This window comes from Caenorhabditis elegans, chromosome II, assembly GCF_000002985.6.
Source record: "Caenorhabditis elegans chromosome II".
NCBI classification, from domain to species: Eukaryota; Metazoa; Nematoda; class Chromadorea; order Rhabditida; family Rhabditidae; genus Caenorhabditis; species Caenorhabditis elegans.
Window position 1 is genome coordinate 11,696,081 of NC_003280.10, and position 17,707 is coordinate 11,713,787.

Here is a 17,707-nt window from a genome sequence, read left to right on the forward strand (position 1 = left end):
TTTTCTTTGAAACTTCCGATTATCTATTCATTTTTTGAATATCTGGCTGAATATTCTTACATTAATAATAACTTATGGCAAACTTTTCAGATGGAAACAGAAACCGACGATTCAGAAACGTCACTGAACGATAGTTTTGGCAATAAAGATGGTTTAGAGCTTTTGGAATATGAACGAGCAACTCTCGCAAAGACACTTCCAGCTAGTGTGCTTTTCGTAGTGGCCAATGGCCTGGGTCTCGAACGTCTTTTTCTCGAACATCTTATTCTCTTCTCCGATCGACGTCTCCTGGCCCTAGTTCTCAATACAAATGAGCATGACGAGAGCTATTTTGTCTCAAAGCTCAAAGAGCACAATGTGGAGTGTGATCCGAAGGTTATTAACTCAGAAGTTTCAATCAAAGACCGACAATCAATTTATCTGGAAGGTGGTGTACAGTTTTGTTCGAGTCGTGTACTTTTGGTGGATCTGCTGCAAAATCGAATTCCTACTGATCGAATCGCGGCGATTTTTGTTTATAGAGCACATCAGTAAGCTTTCAAAGTGTATTAAATATGAATAAAAAATTGAAATTGTGTTTTTCAGAACCCTCAACGCCTTCCAAGACTCGTTCATTTTGCGTTTGTACCGCGAAAAGAAGCCAGATGGAACGGTGAAAGCTTTCACGGATTTTCCAAATTCCCTCTCTTCTCTTGGCCAGCTTCAAAGGCTCGTCGATCGTCTATACATTCGCCACGTGGAGCTTATGCCACGATTCTCGAGCATCATCGAATCAGAGCTTAATCGATATCAATTGAAGACTGCAATTTTCTCGGTAGACGTCCCAACACCTCTCCGTCGAGTCCATAGAACTATTATCGAGTTTATTAAAGTTTGCGTCCGAGATTTGAGAACTTGTTCTACTTCTGGAAAACAAACCGATGAACAGAATGAAGAAATGATTCATGTTCCATGGGCAGCGACTCGACTGGAAAAACGGCTTCATGATCGACGTGGTCATATTTCTGAAAAACAGCAGCGTCTTCTCAATGATGTAGCGTCACTTCGCGAAATTCTTCAACTTTCTGAAAATATGGACGTAGCTACTGTGCTGTCAAGGCTTCAAGTTTTGAAAAATGACAGAACAGTGCTCGAGGAGCACAGCGGATGGCTGCTGTCACCGTCTTTCAATCGAATTATGGAGGATTTGCTAACGATTGCTGGTGTGACAAATGGCAAAGCTGACTACAAGAAATTCGCGACTCCTGCGAAATGGACAGTACTCTCGGAGATTCTTAGAGAAATTAAGATGCTTCCAGTGGAGAAAAAGGATAGGGGAAACGATTGTAAGTGATTTCGCTGCAAAAAATGTAAAAATATGGAAAAATAGAAAGAGAATGAAAAATTTGACTTACTATTAAAAAGCACGTTTTTAAAAGAAGATTTTTTCATTTTCACTCAATTTTTAAAAATTTGAAAAATCGGGAATTTTTAATTTTTCGAATTAAAAAAAATTGAAAAATCAAAAATTCTCGTTTTTTGATTTTTATAAATTTGAAAAATCGATTGTTTTTTTATTTTTAAAAGTTCGAAAAACGATAATTTTTAATTTTTCGAATTTAAAAAAAATTGAAAAATCAAAAATTTTTGTTTTTTAATTTTTAAAAATTCGAAAAATTCAAAATTTTTGTTTTTTTTTTAATCCAAAAATCGAAAAATTTCCCTCAAAAACATCGAAAAAATTTCGAAAAAAGAGAAAGCTCGTTTTTAAGTGGATTTTTTCATTTTCACTCGATTTTTTTCCGGTTTTTCTCGCCATTTTCAAGCAGAAAACACCTCTCTTCAACCTGAAATTTTCAGCACCATCGGTTCTTGTCATTACCAGCTCCGAGGATCTCTCCCGCCAGGTCACCGACGTAGTTCGTTATGGAATCAATAAAATGAAGTGGATGACGTGGAGACAATTGGGATACAAAAGCACACAGGAAATGCCTGAAGATGAGCCTTTATGGGATCCTGATACGATTTCTCAACTTATGAGAAGCTCAGTAGATGGCGAATCGAAAAGTGAAGTGATTGCAAATGTTCAAAAAACTCAAAAAACTACGGCTCGAGCTGCTCAAAAGCGGCGAAAACATGCGGAAGAGCTCAGCGGATTCTCCAGTGATCATCGTGTTCAGACCAATTTGATACAGTTCGGAATTCTACAGTATAAGCGTCGAAAATCTGGAAATGAGGTAAGAAAAAATAGGCAAATAACATAAAACTGATTCATTCAACAAGACAAAACAGAGAAGAAAAGAGAAAAAAGGGTTAGTTTTGAAAATTGAAAATAAATTCGCGTCTATCATCATCATCACTGAGATTTCGATTTTGCCGCCGGAAGTTGGGTGAAGAATTCGATTTGCATATCAGTGTCCGATGGGAATCCTGCCAACGCGGTCACCAGCTTCGTGAGCGTCGAGAATTGTCGCATGAAGGCATTGCTGATCGGCGTGCCCGGTGGCACAACTGGAGCCTTCAGGAGCAGCGAAAGGATCGAGAGCACCGAATGGAATGGCTTGTACTCGTCGTCGACTTTGTAGGAGACACGGCTCGCGAGCTCCGTGAGAATCGCCAGGTCGTAGATGAGAGGCGAGGCGAGCAAAGAGTCCTCGCACGTGTTGTGAACCACGAAAGTCTGCTTTCCGCCCATGAAGATACTGGAAAAATTGAATTTTTTCAAGGAAAATTTATATGAAAAACCAACCTGCAGATATATTCGTCCATGGCTCTCTTCGAATCAGCAACATATGGTACATACTTGATCACAACGCAGTGATCCGGATTCTTGGCATCTGGGAAGAGGATCTGATTCGATTTGACCATATCATCGACGACCGATGATTTCGAGATCTCCTTCGAGCGGAATTGTCTCGCCTCGCTCAAGTTCTTTCCGTCATTGTTTCCGAGATGGTTGTACGAGACGATCGATTCGGGCTTCATACCACTGCTCACCAGGAAGTCCACGAACGCCGATTTGAACTTCGTCTGTCCCGACTTGAAATCATCACCTCCCACGAAGACTTTGTGACGCTCGGCGAGCTCGATGAGCCCTGGCACGAGCGTATTCTGCGGCGATCCATTGATGTAGTGAGCACCTTCAAGAATCGATGCCACCGCAAAGATGTTCGACGGCGACACCTCGTCCTCATTCACACGAATCGACTCCATAATCTCGTCGGCGGTGGCGTTGAGCCCCTGGCGAACATCCGTGTATCGCTCCGTGTTGGCCGTCCACAACACGATCACACATTCCAGCTCGTGCTCCTGCTTGAACTTGCGAATATCAGCTCGAATGTGCTCCAAATGCTCCAACTTGTTGTCTCCTGGGATCACATTATTCGCACGATCTCCCTGATTCGAAGCGATAAAGTCCGGATAGTAGATCGACGGCAGCGGTACGATGGGCTCCATGAATGGGCGGAGCTTCTCCTGAAGCTCAGGTTCGAAAACCTTAGCACGCCCCATAGCCTCGTACAGGTTCGAGTCGCTGATGTCCCAACCGCTGATGATCAAGTCGTTCGGCGAGAGAATCGGCACGATGTCCTTGAATGGCACGAAGATCTGATTCTGGGTGGCAGAGTCGTAGCCCAAGTGAACAGTCGCAGTTTGGGTCACGGACCTGAAAATTTTGAATTTAAAGTTTCGAATTTCACGAGAGAATATGAGAGGAAACTACAAAAAAAATCGAACTGAAGCCTCCAGAAAAAGCCTACATACAGGCTGAAAATAGGCTTCAAGCCAATTTTTCTCGTACTTTGGGCATTTTTTCGTAGTTTTCTCCCACATTCTCACTAATATTACTGTTTAAGCCTAAGACTATAAAAATCGATAAACCACTAACCCAAAATAATTTGCCTGACTGTGTCCCTCCTTGGTCCGCCACGTCATCGCGTACTGGTTGGCGAAGATGGATCCGACTGCGGTCGAGCCGTTGTTGCCGCCGAGTCCCACCAACAAGAGCCCAGTCTTGCGTGGCTTGAGTACCGTCTTGAACGAGTAGTCGTGCTCCTTCGGCGTCACGTGGAGCCCATCGGCACGATGCTCAAAGTGGTTCTTGCGATAGGTGAACCGACTTTCGAGCACTCCGTCCTCCAGCTTCACATTCGGCGATTCGACGATCAATCTCTTCGAGATTCCATTAACTTGGGCCGAGCTCATTGTGCAATCGCGTGTGGGGAGCAGAGTCCTTTTATTACCTGCAAAAATGAAAGAAATTAAGAGCTCTTAAGAGGAAAAGAGGAAGACGCAGCAAAAATAAAAGAAAGAAGACGTGAGGAGAGAGTCACAGAGAGACCAAGAGACTGAGAGAAACAGAAAAAAGTGCACGACGGCGCCGGCGCAAATGAATGCACTAATGCTGCTGCTGCTGCTCAGAGAGCAAGAGCCATCGGCTTGCTCCGCCCAAAAGTCCAAAATTCCTGGCTCCACCTTCACTTAGAGAGCACGCAGAGCACATACGGTAGAGAATACAGAAATATAAACAATTTTTTCCAGGCTTCTACATCACAAGAAACCACAGAATGGGAGGTTAAAGAGGAGATGGAAGAGATTGAGGAAATCACGAAAAATATTGGAGATCTTGAAGTTTATACCACAAAAAAATTGAGAAAAAAAAAAGAAATATTTTAGGCCGAACTGGTGGTGAGCACGACGAGAGAACGCGAACGATATACTTTGTTGAAACTTCTGGAAACGAAGAAACCTCGCGCCATTGTGCTCTACACAATGTCGCTGCAAACGTTGAGGCAGATAGAGGTCAAAATTTGATTATTTTTGTCTTCATTTTTTGCGTTAAAATTTTTTTTCGTTGTTGAAAATTAATTTTAAAAATTCTATCGAATTCTTAGAGAATTAAATAGATTAACAATTCTGCCGATTTTCAAAGAAAAAGGTCTCGACACGATCGAAAAAAAAATTAACTAAAAGTGGTGTGCGCCTTTAAAGAGTACTGTAGTTTCAAAATTTTGTTGTTGTGAATTTTTTATCGATTTTTTCTCGTTGTTCCTCATTTTGTGTAAACTTTTGTGATTTTTTGATTATTTTTAGGACAAATTAGTGATTTTTAGAGGAAAAAACTGAAAAAAAACCGGGTTTTTTTCCGTTTTTCCTTATTTCATTTATAATTTTTTCTGATTTTTTTTAAACGAAAAAAAGCAACAAAGCGATTACTGTACTTCTTAAAGGCGCACACAATTTTTCATTCCAATTTATTCTGTCGCGTCGAGACCGGTTACTGTCAAAAATCGCTAAATTTCGTATTTTTTGGAGAATTCAAATAAGTTTTTTTTTTTTATTTTTCTCAAATGGAAAATTGGAAAAAATCCGATTTTCTGCAAGAATTTCATCTTAGAATACAGCTCGGTATTTTTAATTTGAAAAATTATAAAAATTCCAGATCTACCGTTCCACAAATCCCAACAGATCCCTTCATGTATACTGGCTTCAATACACCGAATCAACCGAAGAAAGTCGATATTTGGAGTCGATTAATCGGGAAACAATGTCATTTGAGTTGCTCATCAGAGAGCAAGGAGTAGGAAAATTCCAGGAGCACTTAAAAATATTCAATTTTCCAATTTTCAGACTCTTCTGATTTCCCGCGAGTTCAACGTAGATCGAGAAGATGCTCCGCGACTCAAAATTTCAACTAGAGATGGTGGTGGTGCTCGACGAGATGGAGCAGTAGATCCCAGAGACCAGATGGATCCAGAGGAAGAGTTGGAACGGCCTAAAGTTAGATTTTAAATTTAAAAAATGAATTGGAAAACGAAAAAAAACTGTTGCCTGTCTGTCTTCAAGGCTACCTACGCCTGCATTGTGCCTGAAAAAATAAATTTTTTTGGTGTTTTTCTGAAAAAAATCGATTTTTTTTTATTTTTGAATTCTTTACATTGTAAATGGTTGGCTGATTTTTTTCTTTTAAAAAATCGACCGAAATAAAAACTTTTTTTTTTTTTTTTTTGAGAAAATCGAAAAAAAAAACAAAATTTTTTGTTTTTTCGTTAAAAAAATCCTCTAAAAACACGAAAATTCCGAGGTTGATTCAAAATAAAATGTTTTTTTTTTCAGAAATTGCTATTAAAATTAAGGTTTTTCACTATTTTTCTGAAAACTTAAAAAAAAACGAAAGTTTCCGATTTTCTCTGTGCTTTTTGGGGATATCGAAAAAAAAAAATTTTTTAATAGGAAATTTGAATAAAAAAAATCGAGAAAAAATGATTTTTTGTAAATAATAACGGTTTTCTGAAAAAAAAAACCACATTAGGATATTGTAGTGGGCATTGTTGGGTTACTGTAGTTTTGGAAAAATTTAAGTTTTTTTGTTGATTTTTTGTATCTAGATAGCTTTCAGGAACTATCCCAAGTAATTCTACAGTACCATTTTAGTGCCAAAATTCTGATTTCAATCTAAGAAATCTCCAAATTCAATCATAACTTCCAGAAGAAAGTTCAAAAAACTAACATAAAATTGTTTCAGATCATCGTAGACATGCGAGAATTCAACAGCGAGTTGCCAACAGTTCTCTACACAAAAGGATACAATGTAGTTGCCACTACAATAGAGGTAGACATTTTTTAATTATTTTTTTATAACAATTCCCAAAAAATTTTCAGATTGGTGATTACATTCTCTCGCCGAACATTGCAATTGAAAGGAAAGCGTTGGACGATTTGACACAGTCTTTGCAGTCTGGAAGAGTTTTCAAACAAATTGAACAGGTTCGGAAATTGGAAAATCGGAAAAAAAAATCGAAAAAAGCGATTTTGAAAAATTTCAAAATGTTTCGGTTTTTTCAAAAAATTCCAGAGATTATCAAAAAAAAAATCTAGTAGTAAGAACAAAAATTTTCGATTTTTCGATTTTTTTTTGATAATCTCTTTTTTAATTTTCAATTATTTTTGGAAAACCGAAACAATTTGAAATTTATTTACTATTAATTTTTTTAAAACATTTTTCTAAAATTATGAAAAACGATCAGAAATTTTGGGCGAAAATTTTATTTATTGTTGATTTTTTGACCATCCCTGAGAACTCGAAAAATCAAAAAATCGTAAAAAAAAATTTAGAAGATTAATAAAAATTTAATTTTTTCAGAGATATCAAAAATGCGAAAAAAAAGTCGAAAAATCTAAAATTTTCAATTTTTTACCATAAAATACTAAAAAGTTCAAAATTGTTTCGGTTCAAAAATTGAAAAACGGAAATTTTCAAAAATTGTTTTAAAATCAAATTTTTTTCAATTTTCCAGTTTTATTATAAAAACATGAGAAAACGTACAATTTTCTCCTAAAAAACATGGAAAATAGACGATGTTTTAAGCGAAAATCTATTTTTTTCCAAAAAATCGAATAAAAATTATCAAAAAAAAAACCATGAGAAACATACAATTTTCTTCTAAAATATGGAAAAAATAACAGATTTTTCAAAAAAAAAAACATTTAAAAAATGAATTTTGCAGATGCTCGAACACTACGATTGCACAGTCCTTTTGATCGAATCGAATCGGAAATTCGAGACAAAAATCGTGAACGGCGGACCATTCCAGGGAGAGCTCAGCAGGCACTGTAGAGAGATTCGATCAATTTTTTGCTCTTTAATTTGGGCAAATCCCAAAATGAGATGTGTTTGGACGATTTCTCCGACAAATTCTGCAGAGTTTTTCTCTGAGCTTAAGGTGAAAATTGATGAGTATATAATGGATTACTGTAGTAATTTCTTGTTAAAATTGGAAAAATCGAAAAAAAATTCATCAAAAAATTTTAATTTTGAAATTTTGTGGAATAACATTTAAAAAATGACGGGAAATTTTTAAATTTGCCAAAAACCGAAATCTTGGATACTAGCCATGGGTTACTGTAGTCAGTCTGGCCATCCTGAAACTTCTCAAAAATTCAAAAAATCGTTTTTTGGCATTCCTAATTAGTAGAAAATCGTCAAATTAAAACATAAAAAAACTAATTCCCACAATTTTCAGCTAAGCGCTCCAGAACCAGACGTCGATCGAGCCATATCCCTGAAAGCTGATCAAGTTGAATGCTCAAGCCAAGAGCTCACAGATTCTGAAGCATCCACCTCCACAAAGGCGAAAAAGGGAAAGAAATGGAAACCGAATCCCACTGTCATCCGGACTTTGACTCAAATTTTTGGAATTAAAGCCTCAGAAGCTCATAATTTGCTAGCTAACTCTTCGGTAAGAGTTAACAGAAAAAAACGAAAAAAGGAAAAATTTTAAATTAGAAAAAAAATTATTCGAATTTTCAGTTAGGCATCGAAAATTTTTAGTTTTTTTTTCAATAAATTCTGGAAAAAATCTGAAAAAGGCAGAAATTGTTTTTAAATTTAATTTAAATTGTATCCGGAAAAAATCTGAAAACGTTGATTTTTTGAAAATAAAATCATTGAAGTTTTTTTTTCGATTTTCAAAAAAATTTATGGAAAAAAACTTTTTGAAATGTTAAAAAATCTATTTTCAAAATTTCAAAAAAAAACCAAAATTATGTTTTTAAAAATATAATTTTTTTGAAAGTCAAAAACACTGTTAAATTCTCGTTTTTTCAAGAAAACGTCTCTAGAATAGGAATTAATTTTCAAGAAAAAACTTTTTTTTAATACCTTTTTTTTTTTAAAGCGGAGTAACTATTATTATGCCAAAAAATATAAAAATTCTCATTTTTCGATATTTTCTTTTTGGAAAAATTATCTGAAACGTTTTAAAAATATTTTTTAACTAAAAAAAGCAACTGTATAGAATAGAAAATAATTTTCAAAAAAAAACATTATTTTTTTAGAAATACCAAAAAAAAATTCAAAATATGATTTTTTTTTTCAGAAAATTTTCAAAAAAAACTGAGTAACTATTTTTATTTCAAAAATCTAAAAATAATAATTTTTCGTTATTGCTATGCCGAAAAATCTATCTGAAAAGTTGAAAAAAAAACATTTCTGAAAATTGAAATTTTTTTATAGAAAAAAAGGTTTTTAAAAACCAAAAACTAAATATTTAGTCAAAACATTCATCTGCACAAAATCGAAAAATTCCAATTTTTTCCAGATCAAAACCCTCGCTGATCTCTTCTCATTGAACATCACCGCATCTCATCTCTCCGATTTCATTCCATCCACCTCTGCCGATTTCATCAAAGATCTGTCAACATTCAATTTCGGAAGAAAATAACACCGGTCATCACTAGACACATCAAATAATATTTACTCATACTGCATTCTGTTTTATAAATTTCATTCTTCAATTGATTTTTCCATTTTTTAATTTTTCAATTTTTCAAAATTTGTTTCATTGAACTTCAGAGGCTCCAAATGCTCCAAATGTCATACTTTTGTTATAGTTTGTAGTAGCTAGACACTTGGTTTACGTTATTTTAGTTCTAATTTCACATTAATTTATATTATCCAACTTCTAGATTCTCAAATTACCATCAAATGTTTATACTTTCTTCTGCACCATCCCAAAAATTTCGAAATTAATATGATAGCTTTCTCTAGTAAGGGTTTGATCTAGGGGTCAATTCTACAAAGTGATCATATTGCACCATATTTTCGGAACATTTTTTCTTCAAAAATATGAAAAATCACCTAATTTATCTGAAAATGACATTTATTTCAGTTGAAATAATTGGGAAAGTGCTCGATTTTCGGAACATTTTCACAAATATGCCAGCTGAAATAAATTTTATTTCAGATAAATCAAGTGATTTTCTATACTTTTTTAAATAACAAATGTTGTAACAACATGGTGCAATAGATCATTTTTTAGAATTGCCGTTTTGATCCCACTGGGCAAAGTGGTCAATGATAACTGACCACTTTGCACTGTTTAGTTGATGGCAACGTGATTATTATCAAAATTGGAAAAGGAAACAGAAACAATCGAATCAATTTTCACAGAGGCAGCCGCAGCAGCAAAATACAGTGAAAATAAAAATGAATTTGTTACAACGTGCGTTGGTGTTTACTGGAGGACATATCAGTCGATATCAGGCAGTGATAGCGGTCAATTCAGTTGGCAAGAACGCGCGATTCTACTCTACTACCGACGATAATATGGCTGCTCCCGAGGAAAGTGTCGTGGCGAAGGATGAGGTGAATTTTTTGGGTATTTCCAGTGTAAATTTGAATATTTCAGTCAGAAATTAGCCCTAGGGCATCCCAGTTCTTAAAAATTTGAAGCGATATTTTCGGTGAAAGAATTTGAATTTGTCAAAAGAAAAATTTCCAGTTAAAACAAATAAAAATTAGCCCAAATGAGAACATGCAATTAAAAAAATATTATCTACCCGCAAAAAGTTCAATTTTAACAAGAAAAAATACGGCCTTAGGTCCTGACGCGAGCGAGACTGTTCAGCTACCGTACCAGCAAATAGCAAAAAATTAAAAATTACAAAAAGGTACTGTAGCTCAATTTCGAGTGAAAAATCACAATTTTTTTCTATTTAAAAAATTCAAAAGCGCAATTTTTCAGATGAAACGCTTCATGGTGGAATGTATGACAAAAGTCGGAGCAACCGAATCCCACGCCACACAGCTCGCTCTCGTCCTTCTAGAAGGAGACATTCGAGGACATTACTCTCACGGGCTCAATAGATTAGGTACATGATTTTTAAAAACTCTCTCTCTCTCTAATAATATATAATTCCAGACATGTACGTCCGAGATATCGAACAAAACGTGTGCAAAGGAGACGGGGAGCCGATTATTCTGAAGGAAAAAGCCGGAACCGCGTGGGTCGATGGAAACAACCTTCTCGGGCCAGTCGTCGGAAATTTCTGTATGGATTTGGCAATTGAGAAGGCTAAGAATGCAGGAATCGGATGGGTTGTAGCGAAAGGATCCAATCACTACGGTATTGCTGGATGGTACGCGTTGCGAGCGATGAAGAAGGGAATGTTGGTGAGGGTTTTTTACTCCAAAAATATTAGAGGTCTCGACACGCAAAAGAGTGTGTGCCTTCAAAGAGTACTGTAACTTCAGCATCTTGATTTTGCGGAATTTTCTGTATTTTTTCGATAAAAAAACTACATACTTATCTATTTAAAAACTAAAATATCGCACATAAGATCTACTTTTAAAACGAGGGGTTTGAAACTACAGTAATCTTTAAAGGCGCACAGTTAGCAAAAATGTATCGTTTCAAGCAAAACTCGCAGAATTCTTGAGAAATATTCCAATAAAAAACTCAATTTTCAGGGAATGTCCATGACGAACACCTCGCCAATTTCCTTCCCGACCAGAAGCGCCGTCCCCGCACTCGGAACTAATCCAATCAGTTTAGCAGCTCCTGGAACTGGTGATGACTCTTTTGTACTTGATATGGCTTCAACAACAGTTGCTATTGGAAAGGTATTAATTGGAATTCTCAATTGGGGAAAAAGCGACGGGTGGGGAGTGTGGGGGAAATTGTTGAAACGAGTACAGCGGAACTCTGAAATAGTCTGCGAGAAAAACAGTAAAAGCCTAAAACGACTAGAGATCGGGCCAAATACGGAATAAACAGGAGGTTCACAGAAAAAAAGAGGGTACTGAATAGGGGGATGTTTAGACGTTTTTTTTAAATGTCAGCTGCACCACATCGATGTGATCGTGAGCAAAGAGAGCCGCACAGAGACAGAAGTAGAACTGCCATCTGCGATGGAAGCCGAATGGCAAGTTCATCTTTTCGATCTCATCCTTGGCTTTCATCCAGGCGCTGGAATTCAAAACTTGCTTAGGATTCAGGAAAGTAGGCACAAAATCCGCCTAGGCAGGCAGGTGAATATGTGTCTACCCCAATCTGAACTACACTACTTACAAGAACCAATGCTCCAAAGTCATCGAATAATGATGTCCCATACTGAATAGATCGGTCTGTTTCAAGGTCTTCGGGAGGGATTGCGAAATGGCACCGAGCGATGGCAGATGACCTCCAGGGAAGATGTACTTCTTAATGAAATCAGAAGACGAACGGTACTGATCGTAATAGGCGTCTGGACAAGTGATGGCCTGAAAATTGGAAAATTTGATGTGATGAATTGAGAAAGTCTAACACGTTTTCTCAAGTGTTTTCTTGCATCTCTACCTGAAGAGCGGCGATTCCACCATCGGTCAAAACATCGTTGATGATTTGGAAATATTGAGGAAGGTACTTCTCACCGACAGCTTCGATCATCTCGATTGACACGACGCGGGTGTACTTCTCCTTGACCAATCTGCAATATTTCAAATTTAAAAATTTAAAACAGAAAGCTTCTCACCGATAATCCTGGAACTTCAGCTCAATCCGTCCCTCAAGCCCTGCCTCCACCACCTTCTTCTGTCCCCACTCGAGTTGTTCTTTAGAGATTGTGATACCAGTCCACTTGCAGCCGGATCTCTGAACAGCACGAATTGCAGCAGCTCCCCAACCACACCCGATTTCCAGGACGTGATCGTCGGCCTTCAACTCGAGTTGATCGATGAGACGATCAATTTTCTTGTATTGAGCCTTCTCGAGCTCCACAAAGTCCACATCAGTGACTGGTTTGACTTCTGAAAATTGAAAATTGAAAATTTAATTTTTTTTAAATCTGTTACACTAACCATCAAAAAGAGCCGAAGAGTAGGTCATAGACTTATCCAGGAACAGCTTGAACATGTCATTTCCAAGATCGTAATGAGCCTGGATGTTCCGAGCACTCTGGGAGATTGTGTTCTCGAGAAGCCAATGCTGGACGTAGTTGACAACTTTCGCGATCTTCCGAACCCCATCGATGGAAAACTGAGTGAGGTGAGATCCGAACGACTTAGTTCTCGGCTTATCTCCGTACTGAGCCTTGTATGCCGCCTGAGTCTGCTTCTTACTGCGAATCAACAAACGAAGGAATTCGGTGGGATTTGGTGAGCACGACCAGTCGTCCGCCATGTACGTCTCGCCGAGTCCCATCTTCGGATCCAAAAGCATGAGCCAGCAGAAGTGAATGGGGTTGTGGATGGTGAGCAGCACGGGTTTCGATTGAGCATTGTTGTTTGGCTCGGCAGCATTTCCGAATTCCGAGGTGTAGTCGACGGCCGGGATCTGGAGGATCAGGCGTTCGCTGGATTTCGCCAAGAATGTCACAAAGAATCTGGAAATTTGAATCTAGAATCTCGGGTCTCAAAGCGATAACTCACCTGCGAATTGATGGAATGCACAAATGACTGACGATGAAATTGTACAGGAAACTTTTGGGCTCCGATGGTCCTGCTCTTGCCGTCTTCATGTCACGAGAACTGGTCTCCGAAGTCATCATACTGAAAAGTGACGGGATTCTAGAAGTGCAATGGGAAGAGAAAATAATAAAAAACAAGAGAGGAACAAATTTGTCAAGTACTTACCGATTTACTCCGCTCGAGAGAAGGGGATCGACTGATTGCCGCCGCTGACGAACAAGGGAATGATGTGGTTTGAAGTTTGATTTAACAGAGACGGAGAGAGAAGAAAAAGCAACGTCTGAAACGTGGCAAGAGTTGTGAGGAAGGGTCACGGAGTGATTCGCAGAGAAATTTAGAGAAAAACGTGAATTTTTTCGAAATTTTTTCACGTTAACGAGGAATCTCTTTGAAAAGGATTTTTCACTGGGTCTACCTACCGCCTACCTACCGCCTATTTTCCCTAATTTGAGACTTATTCCGGTTTCGGAAAGTTCCGAATATTTTGAATTTTCTGAAAAAAAAAGCAGATTTTTAGAAGTTTTTCACTCCGAAATGCAGAGAAATTGACGATAGGCAGGCATGCCTACACGCCTGCCTACCGCCTGTTTTCTCCAATTTGAAGCAAATTCAAGTGTTTGAATTGCACTGGAAGTTCTGAACATTTTGTATTTTCGAAAAAAAAAAGTGGGGATTTTCAGAAGAATGCATGCCTACCTCTGCATACGTGCCTACCTACATGTCTACGTACCTGCCTCCGCCTCCCTATAAAGACAGTTCTGGCTTTTGAATTATACTGGAAGTTTTTGAAATTTCAAAATTTCGAGAAAACAAGGGGTTTTCGTAGGCAGGCATGCCTATCTACTGCCTACGTGCATGTCTACCGCCAATTTTCTCTAATTTGAAGAAAATTCCAGTGCGTTTTTGTGGCTTTCTGAAAACTGGAACTTTCAACGATTTTGAATAGTAATTTGTACGTTCGGCAGGCACGCCTACCTCATGCCTACGCGCCTGCCTACGCGCCTGCCTACCGCCTCTTTTCTGTTTTTTCTTAAATTTCAACATTAGACAGGCATTTTTTAATTCCTACTTAAAATTTTTGGCTCAAATTCAACAATTTTCACAAAAAAAAACAGTTAAATAAATTTTTGAGGAAATTTTGAATTTACAAAATTTTGAAAAAAAAAAATTAATTCGAATATTCGAAATATATTGAATTTTCGTGATTTTTGAAAAACTAAATTTTAAAAAATCTGGAAAAAAAACAGAATTTTGCGGGGTTTCTTCAATAATTAAGAACTTTCAGAAAAACAACTGGCAGGTAGATAGGTAGGCAGGCAAGGCACTGAAAATGGGCCGAATATTTTAGGAAAAAGGCATAAAAATAGATCGAAAATTTAAAAAACGAAATTTAAAAAAAAAAACAACACTTAAAATCCAAACTTCAGACTTCTTAGTCAGTTCTGAATTGATCTGAATAAGTGAAAGTCTTCTTCAATAAAATAGTCTTGTTGTGAGATTTCACGAACACCGACCACCACCACCGTCGTCGTTGTAAACTGATTTGATTATTACTACTAGTAAATGCAACAGTCAGTTTCAGTCAAAAGAGGTATAGGCTACACAAGAGGAAAGAACATGAAAGCTCGATGATGATGATAAAGAGAAAGTGATGATTGGGAAGGGAGAGATGAAAAGTGAACAAATGGATAGAAGTGGGGGGCAAACAGAATGACCCAAATCGGGCGGACGATCCGTACTTTGCATCCGAAAGCGAATCGGGAAGGCTTCGAGGTGTTGTAGCATAAGTGATCAATGTATTGCGGGAAGGGGGTGTAGTGTATTTTTTTAGGAGACTACAGTAATAGTGGAACTTTAGGGTTTTGAAGGTGGCAAAGTTTTTTCACATTTTTTAAAGAAAAAAGTCTTCTTCTGCTAAAATCTAAGGACAATGTGTCAATTAATTAGAACAGTCACTTTTTTCATATTGCGGAAACATGAAATTCTGAGAATGCGTATTGCACAACATACTTGATGCGCGAAATATCTCGAAGCGAAAACTACAGTAATTCCTTTAATAAATACTGTAGCTTTGAGCAATGTCCCGAAAGGACCCGATGCACCTACATCCAGACCGCCAAAAAAGGTGGTAGGCAAGTATAGGCAGACTTTTAACGTGGAGAAGGTTTTCTTCAAAGTCAAGAGACCTTACAAAATCGAAATCATCAAAATAAACTCCATAAGAAAGCACTGGAAATGTCATATAAATATTTGTGAACTACAATTCCGTCACTTGTTTAACTCGTAGACTACAAGAGAGATGTTTGAGCAACGGGTCTAGGTCAGGGAGAGGTCAATGTAACAGAAGTGTTGGTTAAAAAACGGAGCTTCAAAAAATATATTTAAAAAACATATTCGTCAAAAATATGTATAATAACATAATTTCAAGAATTTTCTATAGAGTGATAATTATATCACAAAATTATAATTTTAATGAAACTTGCAGAGTTCGTTAAAGAAATTTTTTTTAGTTTTTGCCTCTTGTGATTTATTTCAACAAAGCCATTGCAATTTCAAAACACTTGAAAATACAAATTCTTATAGTACATGTTTCCTAACAATTTGTTTCAAGTTTTCAAAATCCTTCTACAAAAGCAGAAACCACAGAAATTCTTGTGATTCACCTCACTAGGAGATTTTTGACAAACAATCATTTTTTTCAAAAGGATGTAGTCTACAAGTAAATTCGACCAATGTTATTGTGTTCCACAAATATTTACCCAAAAAAAAAGTGGCACAACTAGGATTTTTCTTCTACAGTAACCAAATAGGAAAAGTAGAAAAATACGAAGAAAAATGAAATCTAAAAATTACTGTATTCCAGGTCGAATTGGCCGCTAGAAAGGAGAATCCAGTACCATTGTCATGGGGAGTTGGAGAAGGTGGCAAAGAAACAACTGATCCGACGAAGGTTCTGTATGGAGGAGGACTACTTCCATTGGGTGGAGTCGAAGTTAGCGGTATGATCAGAACACTTATGTTGTTAGAAATGTATAGAAACAAAAAATTCAAATTTGCCAAAAGTTTTCAGCGAAAAAGTGGCGATAACTCAACTTTCGCAAATCATAAAATTCACTAGCACTTTTACTGAAAAATCAAAAATTTTTTGGTTATTTATTTCGCATTATTATATGTGTAAGTTGTCTAAACTTTGGAAATCTGATTTTCCTGACCGCCGAAACTTTCAGTTTTTTCAGAAAAATTGAAAAAAAAATTCTAAAATAAATGTTTCAATTTCCAGGCGGCTACAAGGGATATGGTCTGAGTTCGATGATCGAGATATTCTGTGGAATATTGGCTGGAGCTCATTGGGGTCCTCACGTTCGAAAATGGATGAGCACAAAGTCGGAAGCTGATTTGGTTCGTTTTTTTTTCGAAATTTTTTTAGATTCGGGAATTTCAGTTTAATAGTCGTAATTAGATTTTCTATAAAAAAACTTCTTTCTAAAGTTCAAAGGTTACTGTAAAATATTCCAAATGTTTCATATTGTGTTCTCGCAATTCAGTGATACGCGTGTTTAAAGGTGCACGGATTTATACGGATGAGTCTCGCAACGAAAAAATCCGAATACATCCGTGCGTCGATTTGAAAAGCCTGAAATTTTCTGAATAAGTCAGTCATTTATCTTTTTTTGAAATCTTCAAATAAAATTTATTTCCAGGGACAATGCTTCGTGGCAATCGACCCAGAAGCCTTCGCACCAGGCTTTGCAGACCGACTTCAGGACTTTATGCAGACGATGAGAGCACTGCCAACGGTAAATTCTTTATTTCTTACAATCTTCAAAAAAACCAATTAGATCAAAATTTTTCTGTGTCCAGAGATCACAGGTCGCCGTTTATTCGAATTAGCGAGTGTACCAATTTGGCGCTAACATTGTAAATGTTCAATTTTTTGTTAATTTCAGTCATCACCTTCGTTCAAAGTGGAAGTCGCCGGGGATATGGAAAGACGTCACGAGGCGCTTGTGGAACAACTAGGGGGAATCCCATATCACAAGAATCAGATCACTTTCGTGGTGGGTTACTGTAGATTTGGCCCATAATAGGCTTAAAATCACAAATAACACAACAAAAAAAAGAGAAAAATTTTCGATTTTCCAAAATTTTCCCATTTTCAGAACGATCTAGCCGCCAAGCTTGGAGTGAAAACCGTCGACCTGGTTCAATAATTCCACAATTTTTTTAAAAAAAATTTTCATGTACTTTTTGTAAGCATAGGATCTATTTTCGTCATGTATATTTTTTCCCGAATTTTTTTTCAATTTATAAATTTATCTCTCACAACCCACTCAATCATCCCATCTCTCTCTCGCAGCTCATTCACCATCTTTTTCTCAGCTGACAAAAGCATTCTCTGTGATAAATGGAGCCACCAGCACCACGTCACTGCGTCTCTAAGATGCATGTAGTGCACAAAAACAGCTGCTCGCGCCTGTCGCCTTGAGTGAGCCACGAGCACTA

The 17,707-nt window shown here is 37.1% G+C and overlaps 4 protein-coding genes and 1 non-coding gene across 5 annotated transcripts; 3 read left to right on the forward strand and 2 right to left on the reverse strand.

The window, feature by feature from the left end:
• Positions 1-90: 90 nt before the first annotated feature.
• On the forward strand, positions 91-9,291 carry xpf-1 (DNA repair endonuclease XPF; the record flags this gene model as incomplete). The annotated part of the gene is made up of 12 exons (NM_064097.5): positions 91-530; positions 586-1,325; positions 1,840-2,216; positions 4,519-4,608; positions 4,654-4,779; positions 5,420-5,557; positions 5,608-5,757; positions 6,503-6,589; positions 6,640-6,744; positions 7,485-7,700; positions 8,001-8,216; positions 9,078-9,291. The coding sequence occupies 12 exons, from the start codon at positions 91-93 to the stop codon at positions 9,198-9,200; spliced, it is 2,808 nt and encodes a 935-aa protein (NP_496498.1). The 3' UTR covers positions 9,201-9,291.
• Positions 2,237-4,220, reverse strand: inos-1 (Inositol-3-phosphate synthase). Its single transcript, NM_064098.6, has 3 exons — positions 3,866-4,220; positions 2,729-3,643; positions 2,237-2,681 (listed from the first exon to the last, which is right to left on the reverse strand). Exons 1-3 carry the CDS (start codon positions 4,180-4,182, stop codon positions 2,336-2,338), a joined length of 1,578 nt encoding a protein of 525 aa, NP_496499.2. The 5' UTR covers positions 4,183-4,220; the 3' UTR covers positions 2,237-2,335.
• Positions 5,024-5,044, forward strand: 21ur-14685. The gene has a single exon (NR_051742.1).
• A 637-nt stretch (positions 9,292-9,928) lies between the features above and the next one.
• On the forward strand, positions 9,929-17,522 carry VF13D12L.3 (Malate dehydrogenase). Its single transcript, NM_064099.8, has 9 exons — positions 9,929-10,123; positions 10,503-10,629; positions 10,680-10,930; positions 11,228-11,380; positions 16,068-16,203; positions 16,485-16,603; positions 16,906-17,001; positions 17,152-17,262; positions 17,365-17,522. The coding sequence occupies exons 1-9, from the start codon at positions 9,965-9,967 to the stop codon at positions 17,413-17,415; spliced, it is 1,203 nt and encodes a 400-aa protein (NP_496500.1). The 5' UTR covers positions 9,929-9,964; the 3' UTR covers positions 17,416-17,522.
• Positions 11,372-13,484, reverse strand: fcmt-1 (Cyclopropane-fatty-acyl-phospholipid synthase). Its single transcript, NM_001393203.1, has 7 exons — positions 13,370-13,484; positions 13,166-13,285; positions 12,596-13,119; positions 12,271-12,544; positions 12,096-12,225; positions 11,829-12,019; positions 11,372-11,726 (listed from the first exon to the last, which is right to left on the reverse strand). Exons 2-7 carry the CDS (start codon positions 13,282-13,284, stop codon positions 11,576-11,578), a joined length of 1,389 nt encoding a protein of 462 aa, NP_001380126.2. The 5' UTR covers position 13,285; positions 13,370-13,484; the 3' UTR covers positions 11,372-11,575.
• Positions 17,523-17,707: the final 185 nt, after the last annotated feature.

Coding starts and splice junctions, on each gene's coding strand:
- inos-1 (NM_064098.6), bottom strand. CDS start 4,182: ATGAGCTCGGCCCAAGTTAATGGAATCTCGAAGAGATTGATCGTCGAA. Junction 3,644..3,865: donor AGTCAGGCAAATTATTTTGG/GTTAGTGGTTTA, acceptor CAAAATTTTCAG/GTCCGTGACCCAAACTGCGA. Junction 2,682..2,728: donor ATGGACGAATATATCTGCAG/GTTGGTTTTTCA, acceptor CAATTTTTCCAG/TATCTTCATGGGCGGAAAGC.
- fcmt-1 (NM_001393203.1), bottom strand. CDS start 13,284: ATGATGACTTCGGAGACCAGTTCTCGTGACATGAAGACGGCAAGAGCA. Junction 13,120..13,165: donor TGCATTCCATCAATTCGCAG/GTGAGTTATCGC, acceptor TCAAATTTCCAG/ATTCTTTGTGACATTCTTGG. Junction 11,727..11,828: donor ACTTTGGAGCATTGGTTCTT/GTAAGTAGTGTA, acceptor TTTGAATTCCAG/CGCCTGGATGAAAGCCAAGG.
- VF13D12L.3 (NM_064099.8), top strand. CDS start 9,965: ATGAATTTGTTACAACGTGCGTTGGTGTTTACTGGAGGACATATCAGT. Junction 17,002..17,151: donor CGATGAGAGCACTGCCAACG/GTAAATTCTTTA, acceptor TGTTAATTTCAG/TCATCACCTTCGTTCAAAGT. Junction 17,263..17,364: donor AGAATCAGATCACTTTCGTG/GTGGGTTACTGT, acceptor TCCCATTTTCAG/AACGATCTAGCCGCCAAGCT.